Below are 14885 nucleotides of genomic sequence, written 5' to 3' on the forward strand. Positions count from 1 at the left end.
ATTTACGATTAAATTACGGAATTAAATTTACGAGACATATACGGAAAATTCATTAATTGCATTAAAAAAAGTACATTCATTTAAAAAATAAATTACATAATAAAGAAAAAAAACTATCGCCGTGCAGTCTTCCGTGCCCACAACTCTTCAATTATATCCTTTTGGAGTTGAATATGAGCATCCACTTGGCGCATGTCGGCATATTCCCGGAGGTGGCCGACTTCATCGTGAGGTACCCCACGTCGTACGCTAGGGGTGGCCGTTCCGTGGCTTGGACCGGCTTCACCGTCATTGGCCCAACTAGTCGGTTGTACGCCTTCGTCTTCGACGATCATGTTGTGCATGATAATGCAGGCGTCCATTATATCGGCAACGCATTTGACATCCCACAAACGCGTTGGACCCTTAATTGCCGCCCATCGAGACCGGAGCACACCAAATGCGCGCTCCACGTCCTTGCGCGCCGACTCCTGCCGTTCCGCAAAGTAGGCCTTCTTGTCATCCGCCGCATGCCTCGATCGTCTTCACAAAGACAGGCCACCTTGGGTATATCCCATCCGCCAAGTAGTAGCCCATATCATGCCGGTTGCCGTTGGCCACAAATGAGACGGCTGGACCGATGCCCTAACACTTCTCGTTGAAGAGGGGCGTCGAGTTGAGGACGTTGAGGTCGTTGTTCGACCCGGCTACCCAAAATACGCATGCCGGATCCACAGCCGGTAATCATCTACGGCCTCGAGGATCATCGTGGGATTCTTTTCCTTGTAGCCGGTCGTGTAGGCCCCTTTCCAGACAGTTGGACAGTTCTTCCACTCCCAATGCATACAATCTATGCTGCCTAACATCCCGGGGAACCCATGTTGCTCCCCGTGCATCTGCATCAGATCCTGACAATCTTGGGGGGTAGGGCTTCGAAGGTACCGCTCACCGAAAATTTGAATCACGTCCCGACGTAAAACTTCGACATTCCAGAAAGTCTGTCTCACCGATGTGGAGGTACTCATCCAACATGTTTGCCGCGCCTTCGTAGGCCAACTGTCTCGATTGCCGCCGTGTACTTTTGAATAGGGGTGTGGCCGGGTCTACCGTACGCATCGTGCCCGAAGCGGAAATAAAGATATCGACGCTCCAAAGCGTCAACGACACGCATAAACAACTCCCTCCGCATTCTAAAACGCCGCCCGAACATGTTGGCGGGATACCGCGGGTTCTCCGAGAAGTAGTCGTCAAATAGCCACCGATGTGTAGCTACGTGATCCCGATCAATCACTACTCGGCGGTGGACAATGGGAGGAGGGCGAGGTACCGCCGCCGTTCGACCCTTCGCATGTACCAATCTAGCTCGCGGTTCATGTAGGCCTCCATAGCCTTGTTCATCTACCGTTCGTACTCCTCAGTATCCCCACCTTTACCACCGCTACCACCACCACTAGCACCACTGCTATCACCCGCGTTACTCATCGCTCGATGTTGCTATTGTACAGAAATTTAGAGAGAGAGAAAACTCGTTAAAACAAGTGATGCAAATGAAAATGAAACTAAAATCGCGTATAAATAGGTTTTCAAAAAAAAAATTTAAAAAAAAAACGAAAAGTGGCGCTGGCCGATCGACACGCCACAATAGCGGCCAGCACATCGGCCAGCGCCCTCAAATCGGCTAGCCAACGGTGATTTTTTCGCTGATTCGCGGCTGGCCGATTCCAATAGTTCGGCTAGCCGACCGGCTAGCGACGCGAATCGGCTAGCCAATGGGTTAGCCGCTATTGTGGATGCTCTAAAGTAAGAGAGATAAGGAGAAAAAGTGAGTAAAGTATGAGAGAAGGAAGAAAAAGTGGGAAAAGCATGAGAGATAAACTTTCCATTTTCAGAAAGTGATCTATTTTTTGTGGACGTCCTAAAATGGCAAAAGTGATCTATTTTTTGTGGACGGAGGGAGTATTAGATAGAGGGCATAGCCACGTAGGTATCTTTTCCCATTTTTATTTATCTATCAATCTATCTATCTATAAAAAGACACTAGAGTATTATTTATGGTAACTATTTTTACTTACCTTATTCTTCACTCACTTTATTTACTCATGATATATTTTTGATGATAGAGACATATAAATTCAAACAATATATTCCAAACTTAAAAATAAAACATGAAATTCATGAGATGTAGACAAACAAACTAAGTTTGGCTCCCAATGGAAATAACATTACAAACGTACATACTCCTATAATAGAAGATGGAATCAAGTGGCAATAGTGTTTAATTGGTTGGATTGATTGTGAAGTAGGTTTGTATAAAAGTGAGGCATAGCAGAAGAGTGGCGGCCGCGAGAGCTATAACAGTCCACGGGCTCCGAAAGTTGGTGTTGATTAGTTCGGCCATCCATGTCCTTGCTTTGCTAGTGCAGTGCTTCTCAATGCTCATATTCACATCCCTAAAATGGCAATCGCCCGCGAATCCATAAGTATCGACGCTTTTAACCATTTCAACCACCTCTTCATCGTTCGCCAACAAGCTGTAGGTGATGTAGAAGAAAGGAAGGTGGAGTTCCGCATACCATGCAAAGGATTCGAACTTGATATCGGTCAGACAATACGAACTTCGCCTGAAATGAACGCCCTTTGCTTTCAGATCAGTCGCGGACCACAAGGGAGTGTTCATCATTTGCCAGTTAGTTCTTGAGTCTTGCTTCCTTGTGTTCAGATTATTACATTTTTTGACAAGCCGCAAAAGATTACTCGAATTTTCTTGTGTCTCATCGAGGATGAAGCTAATGCCACGCACAGCTTCGAGTAAGTGAAGAGGCTCTTCCCCTCTCCCATTTGCCCATGGAAGTTGTGTCATCCTGTTATCCCCAAAATTATTATAGCTCAAGTATTGACACAACAATGAATTGTGATTCAGGTGAATTAAGGAGATGAGCCATAACGGAATCTGATTCTCCAGCATAAACATATCGCGTACCATGAACAATACCCCGAACACTCCCAGGCGTTCGATATAGCATATGAGGAAGCATACGTCGCGAAACATCATTTCAGCCAATTCCCCGTCCATGTAGCCATCTGCTCCGCCATAGAAATAGCGGATTTCATCTAGCCGCACACATATGGTACTCAGAAAGAAGCTTTTGCTGGTTAAGTCCCCGCAATCTATATCCTTTAGCTTGTTCTTTAGTGGCTCCACTAGATGCGACTGTGGATGCAGGCGTTGGTGGTAGGGGCCGAGGGGCACTACTACCGGCTCATAGATTTGCTTTTTGTCTTGTCGCAACTGTATTTGCACTCTGTGCAGCTTGCACCGCCGTGATTGGATGCCTACAGTGACGGATCTAGAAGTTTCTTCTTCTGTGTTTGTCATACACTCAAAAGTTCTACATGTGTCTATAGTTAATCACTGACTTACTACTAATAATGGGATATATAACGGGGATTGTGATATATGCAGAACTAATTCCTAGTACTGAACCGTCAAAGTAATAAGGACTTCATTAATAGACGACACGGAGTTCATTATAAGATTGTTCTACTTCATTCTTATTATGTTGAACTAAAAAAATGAAGGCCCCGACAGTTTGAAGCCATAAATTAGTTCGACATTGATCATCCCGGGGTAATTGTCCCTAACCTCACAAAGTTTGGTCGAAATTTGGTATTTCCGCAGTCGAATCTTATAGTTGAATAAAACAACGAACATAATAAACGACGCCGCTTTTAAATAGTACACGTTTTAAGTTTATGAGAAATACCAAATTTCTACCAAAGGTTGTGATATTAGAAGCAAATAGCTCTTTATTATTCAATCAAATCTTCTTTTTTTTATCAGCATTATCTCCACATCAGATCTCTTTCTACTCTCAAACCGTAATTACATAAAAAGAATAGTATGATAAACGAACATGGCTAGAAAAGTCACCTATTATCTTGCATTCTTGCTAGCTTGTTTTGTGGAGAGAGAGAGAGAGAGATAGAAGCTGCAGGTAAAGCTTCTTTATCTGGATCTGCCTCAAATTTAGTTCCAACTCTTTTTCCTCCGCAGAATTACTACTTCTACTTTTCTTTCTCTAATATAGAATTTGAGATTGAACAATGATTGTGCAGAAGGGAAGCATTTAAAAGTATAAGTTCGGTTCTGATGAGAGATCAAAATATCAATGTTAAATCGGTAGAAAAAGGATTCGTTGTTATTCACTTTACGGTATAGAACAAGGTTACATATTTATAGGCTAGGTACTCTCTATACAAGGTAAACCTAATTTACAATAAATGATACACTATTCTTGGCATGATGTACTCCTAAATCAAATCATATTATATCCCTGATTTCACGAGATCTTCTTCCAACACTCACCCTCAAACTAAGTGACGGAGTTTCCGATACTTAGTTTGCACAGTACTTCCTGAAATGACTTTGAGTTCATGGCCTTTGTCAAGATATCTGCTAGTTGGTCTTCAGATTTAACATAGGGCATTTCCACCACCTTTGCTTCAAGATTTTCCTTTATAAAATTTCGATCTACCTCCACATGTTTCGTTCTATCGTGTTGAACCGGGTTCTCGGAGATACTAATGGCTGCTTTATTGTCACAGAACAATCTACACGGAAGGACCAGTTGAAGATCCAATTCGGTCATAAGTCGCTGCAGCCATAGAATCTCTGTTAGTCCACTCTTGATTCCCCTAAATTCCGCTTCCGCACTTGAAAGTGCTACCACCTTCTGCTTCTTGCTTCTCCATGTCACGAGATTACCTCCTACAAAGGTAAAATATCCGGCAATAGACTTCCTGTCATTGGGGTTCCCTGGCCAATCCGCATCAGTGAAACCATGTATCTCCATATGTCCATGTTTGCCAAACATAAGACCAGGCTCAGCTGTTCCTTCAAATATCTGATAATTCTCAGAACGGCTTCCCAATGTTCTTCTTGTGGTGCATGCATAAACTGACTGACTACTCCCACGACATATGCAATATCTGGTCTAGTGTGAGATAGATAGATAAGCTTCCCAACTAGCCTATGATATTTCCCCCTGTCGGCTAGTTTTGCTCCTTCTTTCATTTGTAATCCATGGTTTTGCACCATAGGAGTGTCCCACATACTTCCTCTGATTTATGAAGATTCCCCTTTTTGATCTTAGCACCTCTATTCCCAAGAAGTACTTAAGAAGGCCTAGATCTTTCATCTCGAACTCATGAAACAAGTTCTTTCTTAGTTCAGCTATCTCCTCCTCATTGTCTCCGGTAATAATCATGTCGTCTACATATATAATCAAGCAGGTGATCTTTCCCTCCTTCTTCTTGAGGAACAGAGTGTGATCTGAATAACTCTGTTTGTATCCATATTTCTTCATAACCTCTGTGAATCTTCCGGACCATGCTCGCGGGGACTGTTTCAATCCGTATAGGGTCTTCTTGAGCTGGCAGACTTCCCCACTTAGGAACTCTTCTGTGAAGCCGGGAGGTGGCTCCATATACACAGGTTTTGATAATTCCCCGTGTAGAAATGCATTGGTCACACCAAACTGGTAGAGCGGCCAATCCTTATTAGCAGCAATCGAAAACAACACCCTCACGGTGTTAATCTTAGCAACTAGTGAGAACGTCTCAGAATAATCCACACCATATGTCTGAGTGTATCCTTTCGCTACAAGCCGTGCCTTATATCTCTCAACTGACCCATCTGGTCTCCTCTTAATTGTGAACACCCATCTGCACCCTACCGTCTTTGCTCCTTCTTTGCAAAAATGGGTCATGGCATTGTTAACAAATTCCCTCCCATTATCTGACCTAAGGGTTTTTATAGTTGTATGAAATTGTGTTTGGATCAATTTAAAGAAAGAGGCAAATATATCAAACACATCAGATTTATTTTTCCCAAAATATATCCATGTCATCCTAGTGCAGTCATCAACAAATATCACGTAGTATCGAAAACCATTTCCACCAACAATTGGTACAGGACCCCAAACATCAGAATGTACCAAAGAAAACATGGATTTCATACGAGTGTTTGTAGGTTTAAACGACTGTCTGTGGCTCTTGGCCAAAACACAAGTTTCACATGAAAAATCAGAAGAAATTGAAAGGTTCGGATAAAGCAATTTAAAGTAACCAAGAGAAGGGTGTCCTAGTCTTTGGTGCCAGAGCCAAGTTTCCTGTTTCATGGATCCATGAGCCATCATTGCACTGCCAGTTTGAGCCATCTCGTCGACGTAATAGAGCCCCTGCTTCTCAGTGCCACGCCCAAGAATCCTCCTCGTCTGAATATCCTGTAAAATACAAAAGTCAGGATTCATCATGAGTGTACAATTCAACTCTTTAGTCACAACTAATAGACATCAATCTCTGGGATAGAGTAGGAACATATAAACAGTTCGTGAGCCGGAGAGTAGGTGATATTTCAACAGTACCCGCCCCTACAACAGTAATGAATTCCCCATTCGCAGTCCTAATGTAGGATTTAGTAATATCATGTAGGTCAATAAAATCACTCTTATAAGGTGTCATGGTATCAGTTGCCCCACAATCAAATATCCAACCCTTAGAATTCGTATCACTAGAAACATGAAACACAGCGGAAATCATTTATAAGGGTGCAAATTGATTAATAGACACAAAGTTGGGGCTGGTATGCAATTTTCGGATATGTGGGGTATTTCTAGCAAATTTCAGAAAGCCAGGGGGTTCAAATATAATGGGATGGGGTTCCTTTTTATATTTTTCATTCTCTGGGGGTGTAAAATCAGAATCAATAAAAGAGTATTTAGGGTTTGGTTGTCTACCAAACCCGTTACCTCCTTTTCCGCCGTCGCCCGTCGTCTCAGCCCATTCCGCAAAATTGCCGGTGCCCCGTATGTTGCCGTCGACCGGTGGGCTCGCCTGATGCTTCCCCGCCCCTGGTCCGGTCGTTTCCCCATGGTTTCCGGCTTCAATTCGCCGCAATCCTCCATCGTCGGTTACCCCAATTGCCATTTTCGCCTGACCTTGGGTAGCCCTTGCCTTCTGTCGTTCTTCCCACCATTCTGGGTATCCCAATCGCTTGAAACAGGTTTCCCATGTGTGCTTTTGCTTCCCACAGTTGGAACACCACAATTTCGAAGTATCGGGGCGATTCCCCGCCGGTCGGCCGGTGACTGCGGAGCGTGGTGGTGGTTGGCCGTTGCGGTGTGACGGGCGGTGGCTCTGTGCGGCGAGGCCGTGGCCAATTTCTCCCCCAAATGATGAATCGGTGCCTCCACCGTTGGCTTCTCCGGCGGGTGATGGAGACGCCGGTGGCATGATGCTACGTCGAGCCGCCTCCATCTTCACCCTCCCATACGCCGCTTCTACTGATGGGGGTAGGTCCTCCTTCAAGATGTCCCGCCGGATCGAGTCATACTCCTGATTCAATCCGGTTAGGAACTTAATCAGACGTTTGTCGTTCGAATGGGTTCGAAATTGATCGATACCCTTGTCACAACAGTTGATAGGTTGTTTCTGACAACGATCTATGTTGATCCACAATCCGTGGATCCTTCGGTAATATGTCTCTAGATCGAGACTGCCCTGTTTGATGTTGATTGCTTTTTCTTCCAGGTCGTAGATGAGGTAACGATCTGCCTTGTTCTCGAACGTGACTGCAAGGTTGTCCCATAGAGCCTTGGATGTCAGATGATGTGTGAAATCGGCGACGATTTCGTTTTCAATGTTGTCGACGATCCACGAGAACACAACAAGGTCGTTCTCCTCCCACTCATCGAACCCCTTGCTCCCTGCCTCTGGAGGTTCGTTTCAGATGTATGGGTATGCCCCTCTGCCCCCTATCTTGACCTTCATCAGCCGAGACCGTAGGGGGTAATTTCTTCCATTCAACTTGAATGCTACGGTGATTCCTTTGCTATTCCTCAAACTCTTGGTATGTTCTAGATTCGGTTTGGTATCCTCCTCTGTATCTGACATTTTTCTGGTGTAGGGTTCGGTGTATTCTGGGTCGGAAAATAAAGGTCGAGAATTGGTATTTGGCTATGATGAAAGTTTTCTGAGCCAGAATCGTATCTGCTCTGAGGCCATGTTAAATCAGTAGAAAAAGGATTCGTTGTTATTCACTTTACGGTATAGAACAAGGTTACATATTTATAGGCTAGGTACTCTATATACAAGGTAAACCTAATTTACAATAAATGATACACTATTATTGGCATGATATACTCCTATATCAAATCATATTATATCCCTGATTTCACGAGATCTTCTTCCAACAATCAATGTGTGGCTATTATTCTATGTTTTGGATACTTTTGCTTTCTTTATTTATGAAGTACTCGTACTCCCTCCGTTCCGCGGTAGTTGAGTCATTTTGTCATTTCGGTACGTTACATAGTAGTTGAGTCATTTCCTTTTATAACAAAAGTCAAAACATTTCTTATCTCTTACTTTACTCTCTCTTAATTTATTCTTTCTTCATCTCTCTACCTTTTTCACTTTTTTACTTTATTCTTCCTTTATTTAATCCACTTAACACAATTTTTCTTAAATCACGTGCCGAAAAGAAATGTCTCTACTACCGCAGAATGGAGGGAGTAACTTTTTTGCTGGGCCCATGACATTTCCTTAACGTTTTCATTTTCCTCGAAATAAATAAATACCTATTTGTGTTATCAACTTTGATTGAATTAAAATATTCTTAGCATAGGAAATTAAAATAAGATATTAACCGTTAAAACGACGATTCAACCAATTTTAATTAGGTATTAGTAATATTCTCTCCATTCCAATTAAAATAGCAAATACTTCATTTGTCTCATTATCAGTGAGACGTTTCTTTTAAACTGTTGTTTTGTCTTATTACTTCATTTAGTTCTCTTACTTATTATACTTCTTTTCGCTCTAACTATTTATTACTCCATTCGTCCCAACTAAGCTGGGTCAAACTTTTGGAAACATATATTAAGAAATTGTGTTGAAATATAAGAAGGAAGAATAAAATACTACTCCTTCTGTCCTCAAAGAATATGCACTTTGACTTCAGCACGAGTTTTAATGTAGGATTGGTAAAATAAGGGAGAGGTAGAGAGAAAAAGTAATTAAAGTACTGTTAGTGAAGAATGAGTCTCATCTCATTAGAAAGAAAAGAGTTATCAAAATTGAAAAGAGTGCATATTTTTATAGGATGGATGGAGTATGAAAGATAAAAAAGAGTAAAGTAAGTGAAGAAATAAAGTAAGAGTGATCGAATGTGTTGTTTTTTTTTTCAAAAGTAAGTGACTCAACTTAGTTGAGACGGATGGAGTGTCATTTTTGAAAAATAATGGTCGAAAAGAAACGTCTTATTTATAATGGGACGGATGGACTACTCTATTGTTATTGAGTCATTTTAATTTTTAGCAAAATCGAGAAACACACCTTCAATATCCCAAAGCAACATGTGGCTTACAAAATCATCACCTTATCTAAGAAACATGTGGTCTTCACTTTGCTCAAAATCCCTCTAAAATTCACTCATTTCCATTTAGGGTTAGGGTTGAACTTTTATAACCTGAAAAAAGCACAACCCGATTAGTCCGCACTCGATTGACCCGCAACCCGAATAGGGTTGGCCCGAACCCGGTGGGCTAGCCCGATTGACATCCCTAGCCAAGAGATCCAATAGGCTGGGCCAAGAGATCCAATAGGTTGGGCCAAGAGATTATTTTGGACGCAGATTACGAAAATTGTATGTAAAGAAGTTAATAACTTGTCAACGTTTCTGATAAAGCTCGGTAATATAATTGTGTGTAAAGAGGTAGTAATAGTTTCGTTTTTCTTGTACTAATATTTTTATTTACATGTATTGATCACTCCTCCATCAATTTATAAATAATACTCCCCTCCATCTTCCCAATTTTTTCATTTATTTCCATTTCTGCCCTCCTACAAAGTTGGTCACATATCACTTTTATCATTTTTGTAATGGACTTCACATTCCGTTTCCACTTACGATTTATTATAAAAGTATAAAACTCACTTTTCATTACAATTTTTAAAATTCTTACCGGATTAAATATGACAAATTTTATTAGATAGAGGGCGTAGCCGCATAGGTATCTTTTGCCATTTTTATTTATCTATCAATCTATCTATCTATAAAACATATAGACACTAGAGTACTCCCTCCGTCCCACAAAAGATGTCACACTTTCCTTTTTAGTTTGTCCCACAAAAGATGTCACATTTCCCTTTTTGGTAAAAAGTTCTCTCTCACATGAATATAAAAATTATATTTTCTCTCTCCATTTAACACACAAAACAAAACTTCCTAAAATTTCGTGCCGTCCCACAAGTGTGACATCTTTTGTGAGACGGAGGGAGTATTATTTATAGTAACTATTTTTACTTATCATAGTCTTCACTCACTTTATTTACTCATGATATATTTTTTATGATAGAGACTTATATAAATACAAACAATATATTCCAAACTTAAAAATAAAACATGAAATTCATGAGATGTAGACAAACAAACTAAGTTTGGCTCCCAATGGAAATAACATTACAAACGTACATACTCCTACAACAGAAGATGGAATCAAGTGGCAATAGTGTTTAATTGGTTGGATTGATTGTGAAGTAGGTTTGTATAAAAGTGAGGCACAGCAGAAGAGTGGCGGCCGCGAGAGCTATAACAGTCCACGGGCTCCGAAAGTTGGTGTTGATTAGTTCGGCCATCCATGTCCTTGCTTTGCTAGTGCAGTGCTTCTCAATCCTCATATTCACATCCTTAAAATGGCAATCGCCCGCGAATCCATAAGTATCGACGCTTTTAACCATTTCAACCACCTCTTCATCGTTCGCCAACAAGCTGTACAGTATGCCTTTCTCCCGCAGCACCTTTACATCTTTAGCATTGTTGATCAGAATTTTCATAAAATTAAAGTAAGCCGTCACACCCATGTTTGTATCCGTCTCAGGCGACATCTCGAATGCAATAACATTAGAGAAGAATAATTTGCTATTGTAGGTGATGTAGAAGAATGGAAGGTGGAGTTCCGCATACCATGCAAAGGATTCGAACTTGATATCCGTCAGACAATACGAACTTCGACTGAAATGAACTCCCTTTGCTTTCAGATCAGTCGCGGACCAAAAGGGAGTGTTCATCATTTGCCAGTTAGTTCTTGAGTCTTGCTTCCTTGTGTTCAGATTATTACGTTTTTTGACAAGCCGCATAAGATTACTCGAATTTTCTTGTGTCTCATCGAGGATGAAGCTAATGCCACGCACAGCTTCGAGTAAGTGAAGAGGCTCTTCCCCTCTCCCATTTGCCCATGGAAGTTGTGTCAACCTGTTATCCCCAAAAGTATCGTAGCTCAAGTATTGGCACAACAATGAATTGTGATCCGGGTGAATTAAGGAGATGAGCCATAACGGAATCTGATTCTCTAGCATAAACATATCGCGGAACATGAACAATACCCCAGACATGCCCAGGCGTTGGCAAATTAGGTGCTGAGTTTCGCCTCTTTCGATATAGTACATGAGGAAGCAGGCGTCGAGAAGCATCATTTCAGCCAATTCCCCGTCCGTGTAGCCATCTGCTCCGCCATAGAAATAGCGGATTTCATCTATCCGCTCACATATGTTACTCAAAAGGAAGCTTTTGCGGGTGGTGTCCCCGCAAACTATATCTTGTAGCTCTTTCTTAAGTGGCTCCACTAGATGCGACTGTGGATGCAGGCGTTGGTGGTAGGGGCCGAGGGGCACCACTACTGGCTCATAGATTTGCTTTTTGTCTTGTCGCAACTGTATTGGCACTCTGTGCAGCTTGCGCCGCCGTGATTCGATGCCCACTGTGACGGATCTAGAAATTTCTTCTTCTGTGTTTGTCATGCACTCAAAACTTCTGCATGTATCTATAGTTAGTCATCAACTTACTTCTAATAATGGGGTAATGGGGATTGTGATATATGCAGAACTAATTCCTAGTACAGAATCGTCGAATTGTAATACAGACTTCATTAATAGATGACACAAAGTACATTATAAGATTGTTTTAGTTCATTCTTCTTACAATGAACTAAAACAAACTAAAAAATGAAGGGTTTCGATGGTTCGAGCCAGAAATTGGGTAAAGGTCCCTAACCTCACAAATTTTGGTCGAAATTTAGTATTTTCCACGAACCTAAAATTGATAGTTAATATCATCAACATGATAGTTCAATTTGCACCAAATTAAATTTGACATGATGCAAGTCGGATATTTTATCGAATAAAACATCGAACACAATAAACGACACCGCTTTTAAGTACACGTTTTAAGTTTATTTGAAATACCAAATTTCTACCAAAAGTTTGTGATATTAGAAGCAAATAGCTCTTTAATAACCAATCAAATCTTCTTTTTTCTTAGCATTATCTCCAGACTCCACATCAGGTCTCTTTCTACCCTCAAACAGTAACTGCATAAGTATGATAAATGAAAATAGCAAGAAAAGTCACCTATTATCTTGCTAGCTTGTTTGATTGAAGCTGCAGATCAAGCTTCTTTATCTGGATTTGCCTCAAATTTAGTTCTGACTCTTTTTCCTCAGAATTACTACTTCTACTTTTCTTTCTTTAATGTAAAAATTGGTGTTTACTTATATGGAATTTGAGATTGAAGAATGATTGTGCAGAAAGTATAAGTTCGATTCTGGTGAGAGATCAAAATATCAATGATGCGTGGCTATAATTCTATGTTTATGGATACTTTTGCTTTCTTTATTTATGGAATAACTTTTTGGCTCAAAATAAAATTGGACTGGGCCAATGATATTTCCTTAAAGTTTTCATTTTCCTCGAAATAAATAAATTCCTATTTGTATTATGAACTTTGATTCAATTAAAATAAGATATTAACCGTTAAAACGACGACTCAACCAATTCTTAATTAGGTATTAGTATTCTCTCCATCCAATTAAAATAGCAAGTGATTCATTTGTCTCGTTATTAGTGAGACGTTACTTTTCTATTGTTGTTGTCTTATTACTCCATTTACTTTCTCTTACTTATTTTACTTCTCTCCGCTCTAACGTCCGTTATTACTCTCTTCGTCTCAACTAAGCTGTCAAACTTTTGGGCACATATATTAAGAAATTGTGTTGAAAAATAAGAGCAAAAAATAAAATACTACTTCATCCGTCCTCAAAGAATATGCACTTTGAGTTCGCCACGAGTTTTAATACCCACTCTGTTCCATAGTAATGGAGGCGTTTCTTTTAGGCACGAAGATTAATAAATATTGTGTTAGGAGAGTTAAGTAAAGGGAGAATAAAGTGGAAAATGAAAAAGTGGAAAGACGATGAGAGAAAAAAGTAAGAGAGAGTAAAGTAGGTGTAAAAAAATGTGTTGACTTTTACTAAAAAAGGGAATAACTCTAGGGCTTGAATGGTAGCCCTGTTAGCCCATGAAAAGCCATGAAAATCTACTGTTTAAATAAATTAACTGGTGATTAGTAGCCTCGCAACACTTGCTGAAGATCCGGTATAAACAATGCGGGTTTCATGATTCCACCGTTTACTAACACAAGAGTTGCTATAACTCTATCTCTTCCAAAACCTGGTATAGTGAAGGAGGCAAATTGCTAAAACCTTGAAAACATTGTTCTTTTACCTATTTACCCTTCTTTCTCATTCAAAACGGGGGCTGAGGCCGCGCGGCGGCAGTGGAAGAAAATTTGATGAGTTTCGCCGGAAATTTTTGAGATTGGAATCAGCTAGGAGATGCCAATATGAGGAAATTATTTTTTTATTTCCTTTCAGATCTTGTATTTCTCTATTTAATTTTTATTGTTTGAGGGAGTGAATTTTTGTGTGATATTTTAAGATTAAATTGAATTGTCTGAAACCTTTCGTGTCAAAAGCAAGCTTAGGGCGTTTTAGTCAATAGATAAATTATACTCCCTCCGTTCTATAGTAGTGGAGGCTTTACTTTTCGACACGGAGATTAAGAAAAGTTGTGTTAGATGAGTTAAGTAAATAAAGAATAAAGTAGGAAATGAAAAAGGTAGAGAGATGTAGAGAGAATAAAATAAAAGAGAGTAAAGTAGGTGGGAAGAAATGTGTTGACTTTTACCAAAAAAGGAAATGACTCTACTACTATGGAACGTACCGAAATGACAAAATGACTCTACTACTATGAAACGGAGGGAGTACATGGGTAGAATTGTCTCTTCATTTGTTTTATTTTATGATACAAAATTGAACCAAACATAGTACACAATATTTTCATAGTTTAATAAACTTCTACCAAACGCTATAAGGTGGACAAATTTTCTAACCATAAAACCTTGAAAAGCATAATATCTGTAAACTCTTGAAAACACTAATGGTGAACCAACCGCACCCCTACTATGGACTCGTACCAAAATGGTAAAATGACTCTATTTTTATGGAATGGATGGAATACAAAATTGGTAAAGTAAAAGAGAGGTAGAGAGAAAAAGTAATTAAAGTTTTATTAGTGGAGAATGGATCCCACCTCATTAGAAAGAAAAGATACGAAAATTGGAAAGTGCATATTCGTGTGGGACGGACTAAAAAAGAAAGAATGCATATTTTTATGGGACGGAGGGTCTTGTTAGGATGAGATTTTTTGGCATAATTGAGAAATGAGATGCAATCTCAGCCACTAATTCACAAGATTAACTTAATGTCAACAGCTATCACATTATGTCAACACGGGGGTATAATTGTCTTTTAATTAAATTGTATTTGAAATCATTTTCTAAAACCCTCTCTAAAACTCTAGCTGCAAATCTTCAAATCTTTAACATTCAAATCTTCAAATCTTCAATAAAATAACACTTATAATTCACATATCAATACCGAGAATATCGAATGTCAACAACTAGTATTAAAATGTCAACAACTAAAAAATAAGACTTATAATTCACATAT

General features: G+C 40.0%; 2 protein-coding genes across 2 annotated transcripts; both read right to left on the reverse strand.

Moving 5' to 3' along the window:
* Positions 1-2254: 2254 nt before the first annotated feature.
* LOC125188154 lies at positions 2255-3355 on the reverse strand. Its single transcript, XM_048084906.1, has one exon. It carries the CDS (start codon positions 3353-3355, stop codon positions 2255-2257), a length of 1101 nt encoding a protein of 366 aa, XP_047940863.1.
* Positions 3356-10461: 7106 nt separating this feature from the next.
* On the reverse strand, positions 10462-12605 carry LOC125191220 (UPF0481 protein At3g47200-like). Its single transcript, XM_048088730.1, has 2 exons — positions 12448-12605; positions 10462-11851 (listed from the first exon to the last, which is right to left on the reverse strand). Exon 2 carries the CDS (start codon positions 11836-11838, stop codon positions 10555-10557), a length of 1284 nt encoding a protein of 427 aa, XP_047944687.1. The 5' UTR covers positions 11839-11851; positions 12448-12605; the 3' UTR covers positions 10462-10554.
* Between the last annotated feature and the right edge of the window lie 2280 nt (positions 12606-14885).

The sequence above is a fragment of the Salvia hispanica genome, chromosome 5 (assembly GCF_023119035.1).
Source record: "Salvia hispanica cultivar TCC Black 2014 chromosome 5, UniMelb_Shisp_WGS_1.0, whole genome shotgun sequence".
Taxonomy (NCBI): domain Eukaryota; kingdom Viridiplantae; phylum Streptophyta; class Magnoliopsida; order Lamiales; family Lamiaceae; genus Salvia; species Salvia hispanica.

Bases quoted from the DNA above. Each gene is read 5' to 3' on its own strand.
- LOC125191220 (XM_048088730.1), bottom strand. From the start codon at position 11,838: ATGACAAACACAGAAGAAGAAATTTCTAGATCCGTCACAGTGGGCATC.
- LOC125188154 (XM_048084906.1), bottom strand. From the start codon at position 3,355: ATGACAAACACAGAAGAAGAAACTTCTAGATCCGTCACTGTAGGCATC.